The sequence below is a fragment of the Gopherus evgoodei genome, chromosome 7 (genome assembly GCF_007399415.2).
Source record: "Gopherus evgoodei ecotype Sinaloan lineage chromosome 7, rGopEvg1_v1.p, whole genome shotgun sequence".
Classification (NCBI taxonomy): domain Eukaryota; kingdom Metazoa; phylum Chordata; order Testudines; family Testudinidae; genus Gopherus; species Gopherus evgoodei.
The window spans coordinates 105,894,162-105,913,041 of NC_044328.1; the positions used below are offsets into that span (position 1 = coordinate 105,894,162).

General features: G+C 39.3%; 1 protein-coding gene across 1 annotated transcript in view; it reads right to left on the reverse strand.

Annotated features, from left to right (window-relative positions):
- Positions 1-18,880, reverse strand: part of DNAH12 (dynein axonemal heavy chain 12) — a 167,079-nt gene that overhangs the window by 12,551 nt on the left and 135,648 nt on the right. Inside the window, 8 exon segments of the mRNA XM_030570491.1 lie at positions 1,109-1,297; positions 2,653-2,886; positions 3,837-3,974; positions 8,678-8,818; positions 10,074-10,327; positions 10,816-10,966; positions 16,336-16,480; positions 17,609-17,767. Coding sequence (XP_030426351.1) covers positions 1,109-1,297; positions 2,653-2,886; positions 3,837-3,974; positions 8,678-8,818; positions 10,074-10,327; positions 10,816-10,966; positions 16,336-16,480; positions 17,609-17,767 — 1,411 coding nt within the window.

Sequence of the window (18,880 nt, forward strand, 5' to 3'; positions counted from 1 at the left end):
TGATATTCAGTAAAACACCCCATTGAATATTGGTTGGTCAATAAAAATATCTTGAACATCATTGAAAATGTAAAAATAAATGTAAATGTTTTAACGATTGCGAAGTTGCTTGCAAGATTGAATTGACTTTTTCCCCAGGTTATTTGCTCTGATTTCTCTCCCTTCTTTTGTTAGCTGTTTGACACTCCCGCCCACCACTTTATATATGGTCTGATAACTGCTTTACTTTCACTTTGTGTTGGACAGCTCAATGCTCCCCTTGAGTTTTTTCCCAATGCAAAATGAAACTTAGGAATCAGAGATGTAGCACAGGGATAGGGAGAGAAAGAGAACCATACTACAAAGTCAATGTTTTATTTTTTAAAAATCACTATTCTATTCAGGTTATTATGCCATGCCGATCACCATGGTATCTGAGTACTTCCTAGCAAACAAGGAGATTTAGGTTAATTGGACAGGGTTAACTTTCTATTCCACTCCCGTCCCTTGAGCATGAGATCTGTGAGAGTTTTTGTTTGTTTTCTGAGTAAGTTAACGTGTATTTTTCTTAAGGGATAAATGATCTTATGTTTGGAATGGAACTTGGTAAGATTTGGTGTAGTTCTTATGGAGAGTGAGGAACATAGCACAGCATGGGGCTAGACCCCAAAAGAGCCCTATTTCCTGCTTACACTAGCTTTGCCCTGGAGGTGCACAATTCCATTATTTCTGAGGAGTGGAGGTGTCAAAGGTGGTCATGGTCCTTGTAGAAAAGTCTTTTAGGTGTCCTGAGCCCAGGCCAATTAGTGCTTTGCAAATAAGACCCAAGAACTTAAACTGAATGTAATGTTCTAGCGGAGTCAGTGGAGAGAGTACAGCTACAAGTTGCTCAGTAACGGTATTTGTTGCTGAGAAAGTGTGTTGTTGCAACTGCATTGCTGCAATCCCAAAAGGACGTGAAGAAGGCATTCCTGTGGCCACAGGTCCCTTTGTGGCCCAATCATCTGTCCAGTTGCCCATTACCATTTTGCAAATGAAAATCTCAAGGAAGAACATTAAGCTGGCCAGGTAATGGTGGCAGTATTTGTTATTCTAATCAATTATTATGCTATCTGTCTTTCTACATTACCTTAATGAGAATATCATCAGCAATTTCATACAGAGTGCTGTCACCGCCTCCTGAGGAGCCTCGCTGTGTGCCTCCTCCTTGTGTTAGTATCAGAGATTCAAAGAGGACTTTTGTTTGCTGGAGATCCTTTGAAATATCCACATTTTCATGCAACCCAAACACCTCTGGCTGTTGACTAAATGGAAGATTCTATGGCAAAACATATTAAGTAAGCAATACATTTCATTAGACAAATCAGTTCATTAAGGGCCTGATCTTAAGCTTACTGATGGAAAAATTCCATTAGCTTCAGGGGACATTGGATTAGGCCTAGAACCATGACCTCACAAATAGTGAATCCCTTGACAATGGCTTTCTAGTCTTTATACCAGGCCCTATTATCTACCTGTTGATCTCCTCATTAACTTGTACACACTCTGGTATGCAACAAAGTCTAGGGTGTTTCAAATCACAAAGCACTTTACATCACAACATACCTGCAAGGGATCCAAGGAAAGGAAAGAGGATGGGCATCAAATGAAAAATGAAGCACACACAAAAGCATTATTTTTAAATGTTGAGAGGCTCAGACCCAGTACTATGCTTCGTGTAACATGTTTGTAACTTCTCAAGGCTTTGCCACTAACTTTTGAATTTTTTGTTGATCTGTGAATCCTACATAAACTACCAAGAAAAAATTACAGCTCCATGCATGACCAATAGGATCTGGGTAAACTGTTTCTCTTTCTTATTTCTGGGTTAGCCATCTTCTGCACAATTCATAATTCCAGAAACTTGTTGCTAGAAAACCAACTCCTGGTCTCCACGCAAGAGAAGCAAGATTTGAAGCAGGGTTCTAAGGAATAGATGCTCTAAATGAAATTACCACCAGATATTTCACCTAAATCACTTTGTGATTTGATCCTGTTAGGTTTCACAGTCTAAGGAGAGTCTGGCAAGGTCAGTGCTTAGAAAGAGATGTCTCAGAAAACACCTAACACAGCAGGGAGTAACATTTGTGATTCAATGTTATAGGATTCTTCTCCCTGGGATTGTACTGAAGCAATGCATGGACTTAGAGCTCAATAAATATCTTAAGACACTTTCTGCAGGATTGCTATCCCCAATGTTCTGCCCAATTCCAACTAAAAGTAATCATATTTGATCTGCCTAAATTCCCTTGAGGTTTCAGTTAGACGTAGTATTCTTTACTTTCTATTCAAAATTAATGGTGGACTGCTCTACAGCTTCTGTGCTCTACCCCAGAAGCGGCTGTATTTCAGGGATGTCAGGTACTGAGAGAATTATCATTTTGTAATACAGTTTAAGATCTTTGGAGCAAAGGCATTATAAAAGAGATAAATATTATTGTTCTAGATGTTCCAGCATTTTAATATTAGAAAATGAATTTGTTACATTCATGTAGAAGTAATTTTTTTTTAACATTAATGGAATATCAAATTAAAAATGACATATCAGTGAAAATATTTTCTTTTTGCAATATTCACTAATGCAATTAGACCAAATATTATGTGAGCTTCCATTGTACAAAGAAACCAAGTTACCTTAATAAATTCAATGTAGTCCTCATAGGTGCCTTTTGGTGGTGCATAGTAGTTGCCACTGGGAGAAAAGGTGAACCGTGGGTTTTCAATTATATCTGGATTATAAAAATCATCCAGCATAGTCATTAATAAACGTCTGTCCCAATCATCTGTCACTCGTCCTCCATAGTTACATTCACCCGTAAGGTAAGATATAGCTTCAAACGGAACATGGTCATATTCATTTATGAACAACTGAAACAAAGAAAACAATAAAACTAAGACACTTCACCACCTTGAATCCCAATGAGGCTCGTAAATCAAATCCTATAGTTAATTAGAGAAACAGTGTGATCTGCCTTTTATTATTAAATAGGAAAGGAGCAGAGAGGCCCACAGAGCAAGAGCGGCACACAGTGTGGAGAGAAGAGTATGCTCTAACTCATACAGAGCTGTAGTAAATGTTCTTCCCCAGTGCAGCAGCAAATTCAAACTCTGAAGTCTTCACTCAGGTAAAATTCCCATCTGAGGTTAATGGGAGTTTTAGCTGAGTAAGATCTGAGACCTAAAGATTTGTCCCAGGATTAACAAATCATCCAATCGTTCTTACAGTATTTAAAATTGTGTTTTCTGTAGCCTGATTTTTCTAGCAAAGCCATGTTTCTTTCTTTTACCAAGTCGGCTTGGATGCTCAGAGTATCTTGCTTTTAATCTTCAAAACGTTTGTCTCTTTCAGTGACTCATCATTAGTTTTTTTCCAGGAGCTCAAACTCAAACTCCCACCCTAAATTCTCTTATCTAGATTGGTAAAATATTCTCAGGAGTCCTATAGAGCTAGTCAGACAGGACAGCCCTGGCCACTGGCTGTGTATCAAAATTTCCTTTGACTAAGAGCAGTGAGCAGTTTGATGGCATCTACTAGTTTGATAATATCTACTTGATAGTGAGATTCCTTTGAAATATAGTTTTAACTCTGTTATACGGAGTTCCAAATGGCTCTGTGAATTTTTTTTTAGAAAATTTATCTCAATCTAATGAAGAATTTCATATTTTTATAAATATAATATGGTCTGTGTTATTTATCTTTGTCTCAGTAGCAAGAGAAACCTGAACTAAAGTTGTGGAAACTTCTTTATGATTGTGTGATTGATCATTTAACACAGCCATTTCCGCACTGTGGAAGCAACAGTAAATAAAGACTTTACCTGCAATTGTCTGATACTGATTCGCAAGTCTGATTCATTAAATCCATATGGGATATTCCAACCAAGAGGGCCAAACTTCTTTCTCTCCTGAACAAGAGCATGAAAAAAGCAAACTCCAAAGAGCAGTTTTTCCCATGTCTTTAAGAAAAGAACAACAGAAAGTATTAACTGGCATGGCTGCATATGGTCTTTAATTTATGCAGATGGCTGAAACAACAAAAGCAGTATGGAAAACATTTTATTAACATTTTAAATTCTCTGTTTTTTGATAAAAGTACTAGACTATGACTAGCATGAGGATTTTTTAAAAAAAATGTTATTAGATAACTAAACAACAATATGGAGTTGACAGTTAACATGTTGAAGCCTATTTCTGCAATCCCTGATTAGTAGGTATAATGTTTACACTGCTGAGTAGTAACACTGAAGCCACTGGACTACTTGGGGATGTGTACACTACACTGAATTAAGGATTTGCAGGACTGTACTATTATTTATTAACTAAGGAAATGAAGGTAACTTACCTGTAACTGGAGTTCTTCGAGATGGACTCTGCATACTCCCACTCTGACCGGTGCAGCAGGAATGGTAGAATAGTACTTAGCAGTGTTTGTTGGAGCCTCACATGTCTCTCTTGCCTCTCTCCTCAGTGAACATAGAATGTTCCTGGGCAAGGTTATAAAAGGGGCATAGCACTACGGCTGCCTCAGTTCCTTCCTCTGCAACTCCAGATCTTTTGATAAGTAGGACTCAGAGGCAGAGATGAGAGGTGGGCAGAGAGCATGAATATGCAGAGTCTATCTCAAAGAATTCTGGTTACAGGTAAATAACCTTCATTTGAGTGTCCTCTGCATATTCCTATTCATGGGATAGACCAACAAGCAATAACTCAGACCCAGGATGGTGGGAATATGGAGTCCTAATTAAAAAAACAACTGCAAAACTTCCTTGCCAAATTTTGCATCTGATCTAGATTCTAAGCCTAATGTCTGGTTCTTAGTAAATGTGGACTGTATTCCATGTTGCTGCTCAGCATATTTCTGTTAAGGAATATGTCCAGAGAATGCCATAGCAGCTGCTTTTCATCTAGTAGAATGAGCATTAATTCCTTCAGGAAGAGGGAGACCCATCAGATTATAAACATCCTTAATACATAACCTAATCTGTCTTGTAAGAGTATGTACAGTGATCACTCTCCTTTTATTCCTTTTTCATAAGAGATAAATGAATTGGGAGATAGATAAAACTAACCATTTTAGGCAAAGTAGAAAGCTAAAGACCTTCTAACATCTAGTAGATGTTATCTAGCCTCCCCACCTTGAGTGAGGTTTGGGAAAAAATACTGGCAACATTACAGATGGAGGTTTATTCAAATCTAACAGAACTTTCAGTAAGACTCTTGAGTATGCACAGAGTATTATTTTATCTTTATTAAAGACAGTAAATAGTGGATGTGCCATCAGTGCTTGTAATTCACTTATGCACCTTGCTGAAGTGATAGATATCAAGATGACTGTCTTAATGTATAAATAGGGTATTGTACAGCTCCCCAGAGATTCAAACAGATGTTGCACTTAGTGTAAGCACTAAATCCCAAGATGATATAGGCTCTCTAACTGGTGGAAATAGAGTATTAAGACCTTTCAATAATCTTTTGACTACATCATGAATAAAAACCAGTTTACTATCTCTAGAGACATAGTATGCTGAGATTGTTGAGAGATTAACTTTGACTGCTGACAAAGAGAGATCCACTCCTTTAGGATATAATAGGTACTACAATATATAAGTAATTAGAGCTGTAGATGGATCTATATCATACACAGAAACCAACAATAAAAAGTTCTTAACTGATAGCAACATTCTGTCCTTCTCCCAAAAGAATATTTGCTAACCGCCTATGCTCCTCAGGGAGAGTATTCATGAAACACAACATTTTTTCCTGACAAGATGACACTGATATCTTGCCATTACAGCTTAATGGTTCACTATTTTCATATCTGAAGTGGCTGAGGAAAACATCCAGCCTTTTCCCTTCCTTATCAGAGGGGATAAAATAAGCCTGAGCATGCTTTCATCTATGCAGTGCAGCCTCTACTACCAATGAATTAGGAGAACGGAGATATGAAACACAACATTTCCCTCCTGGGAAAACAGGTAAAGGTCATTAGCCTTTTTTAACATAAGCTGAACTATGGGGGTCATTCCAAATTGCTTAAAACTGGTTGAGATAATCCTTCCAATAAAGGATTTGTCTAGTTGCTGCTTCTAAAATGTGAAGATTTCTCAATAGGAATCAAGGGAATCTCTAATGTCCTTGGAAGAGCACCACATCATCTGAATGTGATGAAGTAGCAATCACCCCTACACTTCTGTCTGGAGAAGTTAAGTTCAGAGTCTGGACAGGACTTTTGGATCTCTAGCGATTCTTCTTCCTCAGATAAAATGTCTCTTACCACTGTAGACATTCTATTAGGACTCTGATGTACTATCAAATCCATATCCTTGGGTGTCTGATGCTTGAATGTCCTCAGTATCGAGTCGTCAATTACTATATCTAGGAGTATCTTGAAAAGGTACAGGAGAAGACCAGTGAGACCACATAAACCAGTGGTGGGCAACCTGTGGCCCATCAGGGAAAGCTGCTGGTGGGCTGCCATATCGTTTGTTTACATTTGCACAGCTGCCCGCAGCTCCCAGTGGCCATGTTTCACCGTTCCCGGCCAATGGTAGCTGTGGAAAGTGGTGCGGGCCTGGCCACAGCTTCCTGCAGCTCCCCGTGGCCGGGAATGGCGAAACGCGGCCACTGGGAGCTGCAGGCGGCTGTGCAAATGTAAACAAACTGTCTGGTGGCCTCCCAGCGGCTTGCCCTGATGGGCTGCAGGTTGCCCACCACTGATGTAAACCAAGGCGAAGCCTGACAATCTGGCCAAAACCCCATACTCTGATCTGGCTAAAAATATCTCTGCCCTACAGATCTGGGAGAAATGACTGAACTTGCTTAAATTGATGAGCATGATTTCAATTTCTTCTTTGGATCTGTTGTCTGATCTCAAGCCATTCTCAGTCCTGAGGGAAGTGAAGATAATAACCGGCTAGGCTGAATAAAATATAATAGAGAAAAACCTTTTTCTGGAGACCCAGAAGGAGTCTTAAGTGGTGGATATATGGGAGAAATCCTAACTTCTTAAAATCTACCTTCTCTTTTCTATCCAGTAAAATTTTCCTTTCCTATTCAACTGACACACAGATTCATTACCGACCAAGAAGGAGAAAGATCCGATCGATCAATCTGTGCTATAACCACCAACCACTGCAGTCAGATCCTTATTTTAAACCTTCACAACAGGTTTGCTCATCTTCTCTCTTGAACCTGTCTCCTTCGGATCTGAAACAATCAGCTCCAAAGAGCATCTTCTGGTTTTAGACAGAGTCATCATTTGGGGAAGGTTCTTTAAATAGCACTGGATCGGATGGACCTTTCTCACAGATTGGTTCTTGATAAAAAGAGGCTAACACCAACAAGGATGGAGTCTGTGTTCTCACTATTACAGCCTTGTCCCTTTCTTGTGGATTGCTCTAGAAACAGAGTTCGATCCCACAGTCTGTTGAGCAGTCTTGATCTTTGGGTGCTTCACACTTCTAGATTCCTTAGTGCACAGCACCAAAGACAAGTATTTAATTTTCTTTCTTCCAGACTTGCTTGGAGCCAATGAAAGCTTCTAAGATTTGCTAGAGGCTTGCTCTCTCTTGGTTCCAGGAAATTCACTGACAGAGTTTCCTGGAGTAAGATAGTCTGAAGCCTGTTCTGTCTTTCCTTCTGGGCTCATGTCATGAAGGTTCAGCAAATCAAGTATTTTGAAGGTGAATGTCTTTCGACCAAATATGATAAACACCATGCATGTGTTTTTGCCACCAGAATCACAGCTAGGCATGAGACGTACCTCTTAAATCCTAGCTTTTTGGCCTTCAGCTGTGTCATCTTTTTTTCCCCCAGCACTGAAGAACTTATTTCTAAATTAAATCTAACACTATATTAACACTAACAAACCAGTCTAATTATAACCAAATAATATATGGATCTGGTAGAATTCTGGAGGAGCTCTATCTTCGTTCAGTTGGTTGAAGTTGGAGGGAACTAAGGCCTCTGGAGTGCCACACCTTTTTTATATCTTTGCCCTGGAACATTCCCATGACTCAGAATAGTATCATGGTTGGGTTTGACCTCCACTTCCCTCACTGCTACTTGTTTAGCAGGTGTGTCTCACTAATGGGCTGAAGGGACCCTGATGTTTGTTTTCTCAAGTTTTGCCTGAAAGGAACTTATTTCATTGTTTTCTTCAGTTTCCATTTACCTATTGCAGCTCTATAGGAAGAAAAGTCCTTTGTGCTAATAGTGCACACTGAGGACATATCTTATCACATATCTTAAAGAGCTGGGAGGGTGGACTAGAGGCTAAAATGAGTGGTATGGTGAAGCATGTCTCATTCATGCTCCATTCTCACAAGGATGGGACTGGTTGAGGATTTCATTTCAGAATCATATTTCATGGGCAGAGCCCAGTGGAGTTGCTCTCTGTCTGGGGACCCATAATTGCCACTGTTGTAGGAATCAACCAAGTTGGGCTAATGTTATTGCCGTGTAACCAGTGTGGGGATTTCCATCTGACAAAATGGTCATTTAAGCTATAACCATGTGTGAAATATTTTATTCACTAATTATTTATCCTCTGTGCAAACAGTAGCTCATAACTTTAGGGAACACTTTAGATTAGAACCTTCACTGGACATAACAATGAGTAAATAAATATGTCAAAAATGTCAAAGAATGAGCAACTTACTTGCTCCTTTCCAGGGCACCCAGAGAAGAAGACGGGATCAGAAACAGGATCTGAGAGATAAGACTGAAGTAGATTTAACCGGAGACCTGTAGGTGATTCATTTGTCATCTTTACTCCATTCTGCAGAATGGTTACAGGAAACTAGACAAAATAAATAGAAACACTGCAACAGGAGAGTATGGTGATGTCAAAAAAACCCAATAAAATGAGATATTTCCAGTATAAATATATTTGTATTTTTTAAATAATTTCTTGATGTTCGAAGTCCCATAAATTAAATATACCTGGGCGAAATTCAGCCCTTGGATGCAGGTGTGCAACCTCTTATGGACAGCAAGAAAATCTGTGTGAATGCGTATCCACAGTCAAAATACAGTCACTTCTGTTCAGCAGACTTACATTCATGCCAAAAATGTTTAAAAGCCTGCTCTGTAATTTTATATTTTCTAATATCATTAAAAAAATTGTCCTTTGTTGATGAAATTATGTATCCTCTCACATTACTGTTCCCTTTGTATGCTCCCTCTCTCATTTTTACACCTTTCATCATTGCTTCCTCCTACACCTGGAACAGTCTTTCTGATCTTATCCACCAAGAGCCTCTTCTCTCTTCCTTCAAATCTTCCTTAAGGTCTGCTTTTTTGAAGAATATTTTCTACCTTTTCCGCTTTCCCAATAAGTATGTGTTTGCAGGTACAAAGCCCTAGCTTGTAGGCTTCTCAGAGGAAAGAATGTGCCTTAAAATGTTTGCAGAGCACTAAGCAAATTTATGGTACTACATAATCAATTTAACAATAATATATATAGGTTTATATATATATATATATATATATATATATATATATATATATATATAGGTTTACCACCTATATAGATAACCTTTTAATTATGTATTTTAAAATTCAAATTTGAAAATGCTGATATTTACACTATTAGATGAAAGCAAGGAGCTGCGCTTTCTCTAAAAATAGTACATTTCTGCAATACATAGTGTTTCATCAGGATTTGTTCCAAAAATAGTCAAACAGCAAAAATCTGGACCTGGACTTAGAGGAAAATTAAACAGACTTCAGGAACTTTCTTCTCTTAAAAACAACTAAGGTACTTGTGGATAATAAAACATATCTATAAGGCAGAAAACACCATTGTTTCTTCAGGAGAAGAGCATGTCTACATTCTGTTTTAATATATATTGACTATATTTTGATTATATATGTATATTCACAACAATCCTTTACTCAGAGAGATTTTTTTAAAAATGTACACCCACTTTGTGTGTACAAGTTTGAAAATCCAAGCCAAAATTGCAGTGTGGTTATCCTATCATGGAATACAAAATGGTTTATTACAGAACACTATTATTAAACGTAATTAGGTCTACTGGGAATAAAAGTACCTTGGGTGATGGATAACTGGTAAGCCAAAGTCTGAAGAATGGATGGCAGGTGTCACTATTAAATTCTTCACAGATTTTCTCTAGCATCGGCATCCAGGAGACAGCAAGATGACAATTCTGTAAACAAACCCAGGTCCCTTCTTCCATTCCTTCTCTAATCATTTTTGTAGCTATAGGTCCTTGTCCCTGTCCCAGCGAGATGGCTTGAAACTTATTTCCAACCACGTTTTTGTCATTTGCAAATTTCAAGAGATCTTGGATGAAACATGCAATCTTTTAGCATTTATCAGTTAAAAAGACTGCTTTATATTTGATATAAAAAAGAACTATATTACTATTTTGTTAAAATCTGAAAGTGCAAAACAACGATATATTATTTCGATAAGAATTTTGTCACAATGCATCAAACTATTTGATTTTAAAATCATATCCCTTTTATTCTGCAAGACAAAATTCTACCAGTATGATTTGGTAGCACTTTACACCTATTTGGCACAGGTGCAAATGACTCTATAATGTGCAAAGAGGTGGAGAATCAGGCTCTTAATCTGAAAAACTTGACATTTTGACAGGTCTTTATCTGTCAGAGATTCAAAGATAGGAAAATATCCCATAGTGGATAGTATCTGAGGGGTAGCCTGTTAGTCTGGATCTGTAAAAGCAGCAAAGAATCCTGTTGCACCTTATAGACTAATAGACGTTTTGGAGCATGAGCTTTTGTGAGTGAATAGTGGATACTTACTAGACATGGGATCAGCTCCTGGAGACAGCACAAAGATTAGTGGGATTGTTGAATTTGAATCTAAGTAACTTTTTGTTAGATCAAATGGTGGCGGCTCTACAAACTTCTTCCCCAGTTTGTCAGTTACAAAGATTGTTATTGCTGGACTAATCTGTTTAAAAAAGCAAATATACTAGTAAGCACAAATATAACATAAAATCAGATTTGGTTGGATACACCGTATCATCTTTCATATTTATGGTAACCTAAATCATTATACAAACAGTGAGTTGGATACTGATAACGTAGCAACTCAATAGCTATATCTCACAGTCAATGTATACAGTTCACATTCACTCTTAGAGACCAATCCATGCTTGCCCAGCAGCTCCTTTGTGCCAGCTCTGCCAATATAAAGGGGCCACAAACATCCACGAGTCCACTGCAGAATACTCACAGTGCAAGCGGTGGGCAGGAGAGAGAGAAGGGGAAAGGGCAGCAATTCTACACTGCAGCAAGATGGCCCACTGCAACCAGGGGGCAACTCAGGGCAGCACTCAGGGTTGCCTCAACCTGCACAAGGGGCCAAACTGGCCACACAGCAGCCCCAGAATTTAGAAGGTGCAAACTGCCACCCCACCGTTCCTGCACTAGGTGAATCAGGGCCTTGAGACTTTTAACACAAAGTTTGTAGAAGTCTCAACAGGTCTGGAATTTGAGTTCATTTAATATTCAAAAGCTTGGAAGCTTATTGAATATTTCCATACTACTGAGGCCTTATCTACTCGGCTACACTGCACTAACTTGCCAATCCCCAAATAACTCCTCCAACAGACACCAAACGGGTTGTGTTCTTGGGTTGTAGGCCTCACCTCCAATAACTTGGTCTCCTCTTCAGAGGACAACTGGGTGTACTCCCCCAGTTTCTTATGCTTTAAATGCCTACTTCCAGTGCTTGGATGGTTATTTCCCAGTCTACCCACAAGAAACCCAGCAACCCCTCATAGATTCAGGAGATGGCAGGATGGAGTGGGGTGAAACGTCATCTCAGTAGGTGAGGTATACTGTCCTCACAAATGTTTTTTGTTAGCTGCAATTTCTTCAGGCTGTAGAGCACCAGGCCTCAAGCAGTTGCCATTCAGTGTGATACAGGCACAACATATATCCACTTTTGCTGACCAAAGTGGCTGTTTGCTCATAAATTCTAGTAAAAGTCTCTTTTTGCCATGAAAAAATGTATACCGCATGTATAGTTCCACTAACTTTTAAGACCCCTTATTGCTGTACAGATTGATTCATGAGGAAATATATTTATGAAAAAACTTGCATGTCAATTTTTATTCCAAATGTTAATTCTGCAGTTTTACGTGCTGTGAAGTACTAAATATAGTCAATACAGATGAAAAACAACAACTTGTGATTGTCCTCACAGTATTATGACTCAGACAATAAAAAAAATTAAGTGTTCCTGAACATATATTTGAAACAATCAAATAGTATAAGAATTTCATATCACTAAGAAGAAGAAAATATTAAGAGATGAGTAGTATTGGTAAACCAACATCCCAATTTTACTTTTAGAGTTATATTCAGCCATCATCTATAATGATCAATTTATAACATATAGGCTAAGGATATTTAGGTAGAAGTAGAACACATCAGATGACCTGCAGTTATATCACTGAAATTCTAGCAGTCTGAAGTGTAGGAAGAAAAGAAATCTTAACAGGACTTACTGCACTTAGGTTCTATTTAATCAGTTTTGTAGTTAATAGAAAGAACAGCTACTTGCTTTATAATAACTGCGGTTCTTCACATGTGTTGCCTACATGTATTCCACTCCTAGAGCATGTGTGCTGGAGACTACTATTTTTTGGCCAGCATTGTCATGTGTGGGTGTCCAAGTTGCTGTTGTGGAATCTAGTACAAGGTTAGGGTTAGCTGGTGCCAGGAATGATTTTTGCCATGTTGATCTTTAGGCCCAATCTGATAAACAGATGAGGGGTCTAATGAAGGATCTGACACCTGGAGCCCCCACTTGCTTCAGTGACTTCCCTCAGGTGAGCCAATCATCGAGGTATGGGTGCACTTGTATGCCCTAATTTCTCAGGTGGGCTGCCACTACTGCCAATCATTTGGTAAAAACTCTTGGCACTGTCGATAATCTGAAGAGGAGGACCTTGTATTAACAGTGGGAATCTACTACTTGGAATTGTAAATATTTTCTGTGTATGAGGTGGATCATGATATGAAAATAAGCATCCTGGAGGTTGAGAGACATAAACCAGTCCTAGGGGTTTCTATATTACATTATAAAACTCAATTACTTCCAGAGGCTAAAACAGGCTTTTAGATCAGTGATTTGTAAATGCCAGTTCAATTTTTATATTTGTTTTTTATGTTTTTAATCTTTACACCTTTAGTACTTTAAACTGGAGTGTGTTTTAATTTGTGCAGAAGAAATATCAAATGCATTGTACAAATAGATTACAAAATTTAAAACTTGATTTCTAATTACTGAGTAACTTAACAGGAAAAGAAAACACATTGCCATTGGAAAAAGGTGATAACATTTGTCTTTACAGGAAATATACCTTCAGGTGTCTCAGAGCTGATAGGAAACAAACAAAAGGAAGTATTTCTTCACACAATACACAGTCAACCTGTAAAAGCAGCAAAGAGTCCTGTGGCACCTTACAGACTAACAGACGTATTGGAGCATGAGCTTTCGTGGGTGAATACTCATTTCGTCATGCATCCGACGAAGTGGGTATTCACCCACGAAAGCTCATGCTCCAATACCTCTGTTAGTCTATAAGGTGCCACAGGACTCTTTGCTGCTTTTACAGATCCAGATTAACATGGCTACCCCTCGGATACTAGTCAACCTGTGGAACACATTGCTGGGGATTTTGTGAATGCCAAAACCTTGATAGCTCCATTGCCCCCATCATCACACAGCAATAAATGGATTTAGCCTAGGAGACAGGGAAGTATTAGCCCCATTTGGAAGGTGTTATCTAGGGCACCCAGAGGTGATGTGACTTTCCCAAGGCTAAGCAGGGAGTCTATGGTAGAGCAGAGAATCAAACCCAGAACATCTGAGCCCCAAGCCCGTGCCTTAACCACTAGCAAGCCTTCCTACACTGAGGAGAGGAAACCTCCTTTGCCGCTTTGAGTGAGTGGGTTGGGGCAGGTGCTAGACAGAGCTACCAGGAGGTGGGGAGCACGGGCCGGCCCTCGGGAGAGGGGGCAGAGCCAGGGTGGGGCACCCACCAGCAAAACCAAAAGTCAGTGCCTATGCACACATATCATAAGAATGGTCCTTGGAGAATAAACAAGATACCTCCTTAATATGTTTGGAGACTGATTAAGAATTTCTTAGTGATAATTTCCTTTCTGCTAGCAGTGGATCCCACAATTCTAGGTGTCTGGTCTGTTTTCCTTTCTTAGCAGTTCACAGAGGCAGATCAGCTTTTTGGTATTGCATGGTCTGGCCATGCCTTCTCTGCTCCTGTTTTCTACCATATTACTTATTCCCAAGATTTAAAACTTGCATAACTTTGCTAACACATATTCCAAAGATATTAACTATGTACATTAGATGAAGGAATATGGCCTTATGGCAATGATTCCACTCAATATTTGACACTTGACTCATAAGTCACTCAGGATGACTAGAATTGTGCGACACACAGTTAGCAGAAAGTAAATTATTGGTAAAAAAAACTTTCCTTTCTGTGGCTCAGCATCTCCCACAATTCTGGATGTCTGGGAAATAGCAAGCAGTTAACAGATGTAGAGAGGATTATGAAACAAAAGTACAGTAGGAAAGAAGTATTCCCCTTTTTGTTAGCTTGCTCAAAAGTCTATATTATTACTGTACCACCACTGCGGCACCTTCCTACCAAAGAAGGTTTATGTAGAAGATAGAAAGTCCACCTTGCAGTGCTTAATGAAGGTGTTAGCTGTAGACCAAGCGGCTACTTTGCAAATTTCCAAAATGGATGCACTTGTTCGTTCTGCACATGAGGTTACTAAGGACCTTTAGGGTGTGCCTCGATCCCTTTTAGGACAGGAAAAAATGGTTACTTACCTTTCTGTAACTGTTGTTCTTCGAGATGTGTTGCTCATATCTATTCCAGTTAGGTGTGTGCGCATGCTGCGTGCACAGATGTCGGAAACTTTTTCCCCTAGCAGCTACCTGTCAGGCCGGCTGGGGAGCCCCCTGAAGTGGTGCCGATATGGCGTTCTGTATAAGACCCTGCCGGCCCGACCCCCCTTCAGTTCCTTCTTAACGCCCGTGATGGTTGTTGGAACAGTGGTCTCTTGGTTTCCTAAGTGCTCCACTAATCCCTAGCTTATCTCAATCATTGTTAGTTAATCGTTAATAGTGTTTTTTCTCTGTAGTGTTAAGCATAGTTAATCGTTGGACCAGAAGGAAGAGCCCATTTTTAGCGTCAATACTCTCCTAGACAGAAGCAATGCCTTAATGACAAGGCAGGAGCAAATGGAGCAGGGCAGAAGTAAGGTCTGCCATAGTAGTTGGCTAAGATCTGCCGCATTACACAACTTCCTGGTGTCCTCTTAAGTAGTGTGCCTGGAGCAATCAGGATGCCATGAGCACTGCCAGTCAGGCCTTCTGTGGGCAGCATATCCTGTGGTAATTGGGCCCACAAAGCTCATAATCTGCAAATGCTGCTTTACCACCAATGTTTACGGTCGATTATGGAGTAGCAGACCGAGGTTCTAGACCCATGGATCCTCACAAGGCCATTTTTGAGAAAGGGGGTTGAGAGTAGGAGATTGAGCCAGAGCTCACCACAGCATCCCTGGGCAAAGAGCATTCATGTCCAGGGTGGTGTTGCTTTCCTGGATCCACAGCTGGCCTCACTAATGGTCAGGAAGAAAAGGCTTGAGGCCAGCCTCCTTAGCCATCTGCATCCTTTTTGAAAAGTACTGACAGATAGAACATTTCCAGGTATGCACCCCTCCCCAAGACAAAAAAAAGCTCATGTGACTGTCTTTAAGCAATGTATCTGCTTCACATGAAGAGCTGGGAAACTTCAGTTCAGTCATGACTAACTCATGGTACCATGAAAATATTTTCATCAAATGAAGAAAAAATAACTAAAATCATATTTGCAAGTGGGCAAAACTATATTATGTACATTAAATCCAACCTAATCCTAAAACTATATGCCTAAAAACTATACCTAAAAAGATTTGGTGATTGCACCAAGACATGGACTCTACCAAGGTTTCATAGCCATAGGCACTAAAAAGGAACTGAGGGGCAGTTGGGCCCACTCCATCCTTTATGCCGTGGGTACAAGAGCACAAGAACACTCAGAGTGCATGAGCAACCCCAAAAGGTACTGGTAGCCAAAATATCTGGCTTTGAAGGGCATGGGGCATGAGAGTACCAGGAGTGGCATACATATGGGCAAGCACTCAAAGAACATAGTTGTAATAATAATTATCAAAGTGTACTACATGCCAAGTAATTGTCTATAAACAAATGTTTTCATGTCCTTTTACCTTGTCTGATCTTAGGCACCGAAGAATGATCATCTTTTGTAGTTCATTCAATGTTTTATCCCATGGTTTTGGTAAAGGAACATTGTGTGGCTCTTTGCTATCATAGATTTTACGCCACTCACTTGCATTTTCAGAAATATGACTCCTAGAAGAAAAAGTACTGTCTGTTATTGTAAAGGCTTAGAGTTTAGGTTTTCATTAATTCATTTGATTAAAGAAAGAAAAATGAAGTATTGTCATATGCAGTACAATAAAATCTATTCAACATGCATTATCCCCCTCTCAACCAATAAAAAATTGTATTTTATTATACAACTTCTTATCTGACTTCTGCGCTGGGAAGTGGGAGGGGCCATCTGTATGGCTTTGGTCTCCAGTGGATCCTCCAAAGTCTGCTTGAATCTCAGGAGATTCATGGGTTCTTGGAGGTGAACTCCCTATTTCTTCTATATTTGTGTGTGACAAACGCCACTACCCAACAGAAGAATTCAAAGGAAATTCAATGAAAAAGAATCTTGTGGAATTTTCCTCCCCTGGCACACCGAGTGGGGGACAGACTGGTTCTCACATTAGACCAGTTTCCCACCTCTTCCACACAGAAAAAAACCTTACATTTAAAGGAAGGAGAACTCCAAACAACTGGTTGTGTTATCAGAGAATGAGGTTTGCTCCTTCAAGAAATGATCTGTAGTGCCCACTCCCAAACACCACAAATGCCCTGGGATCCGCAGCAGACTCATGTGGAAGGCTTGTGCCTTTGCACTGGCTCTAAAATCCTAAAGTGAAATCCTGACCCTATTGTAATCAATGGCAAAACTCCCATTGACTTCAGTGAGGCCACAATTTTATCCTGGTGTCTCCTCCCTTATACCTGCAACAGAGTTCTGTTATTAGGGACTCCCCCTGGCCACAGCTGCCTCCTTTTCAAAGTAAGATTCTTCTACCATGAAGAGACTTCACTGGGAAACTAATACAATTCTCTCCAGAAAGACAAATTCTTTATCTGGGAATTGATTGGATTTATTCTGACAATTACGTGAATAAAACATGAAACAACCTTCTAATTAATTAACCCCCTGAGCAACTTCCCTACAATGTGTGACAAAGAGGGACTCACTTCTGAAGCTGAGGCACAATTTATGTTGTACAGGTATCAATATCACATTGATATTCAGGCATGGTCTGAAAAAGTCTCAGATATATTGCTTAAATGTATGCAATATACTTCAGTCGATGTAGTTTTTTGTAATTTCACAATGGATTTTTACTGTACCTCAGTCCTCTAAAAGCTGAGAAATCACTTGCACGACATAGTTCATCCCAGCTCTTATCTTGTAGCCAAGATGGATCTGGATTCTTGTACTTGTTCTTGAGACCCACTCCTCCAGTTAACAGGAACATAAATTCCTGATGTTCTATCCCTTTCCTATCCCTAAATTCAGAAGAATGCCAAAATAGTTTGTAAGCAATACACAGTTATATTAAAATACATTTTGACGTAGTATAAAGCAAAAGCTGTTTTAAATAAATTATGTTCCATTTTTATTTTGCAGCATTCATATTGCAGTAGCATCTGAGTTCTCAGGGCCTCATTGTACTAGGCAATTTTCAAACATTATAAGGAGAAATGATAAATTAAGGGTAAGGGAAGAAAGATACAATCAAATGTATATAATTCACTTATTTTTACTTATAAAAGGTCTCAGCTACTGCTATCTGTGTCCCAGCCAAATCATCAATCATTGGCTGATTTCCTGTAAGTGTAAGTGTCATGGCTAAGATGGATCTTGAGGAAGAATGCAAAGGAGGAGATGGTTGTGGCCTTACAAATCAGCTCAAGAAGGGCCTCCCATGGATAAGGCAGTGTGGATATGATGCATAAGATGTTAGCATTCACTATAAATTCATATGGTTTACAGTTAAGCAATATAAATTAATATGGTTGGTGAGCCTGATTATTAAAAAATGTATGCACATAATAACTGATTATGATGTTTCCAAGAAGCCATGTGTGCCTTCCTTTCTTCCCTCAATGCACACAGACACAAACGACATTGTGCATAAGCAGCAGCACAGCCAGACAGCCAGAGTGAAGAGTCTAGATCGCACAGTGGAAGGAAAAGCAGAGACAGAGGAGAGATGGAAAAAAGAAAGGCTCCTCAAGAAAGGGGGAGTGATATGCCCCACAAAACTGCCAGAAAAACAGACTTTTCGCTTGGAGAATTTTTCCTTAAACCTAATTTTTAAAATGATGGCAACTGTTCACATTGTATTATTATTATATAACATCATCCACCCCTTTGAAGAGTACCATGAAGACATAAAAGGAAAAAATTAATAAGACATTTGGAGGTCTCATCTTTCCACCCAAATCACTGACGAAACCATTGATTTCAATGGGAGCAAAAGCACTCACATTTCACGACTAGGCATTAAAGACTAAGTTATCATCATATGTACCCAAGTATTCTATTATTTGTAAATATTTTCAATCTAAGAAAAATCATTGTCTTGCATTATGAGATGCTAGAAAAAAAGATGAAAC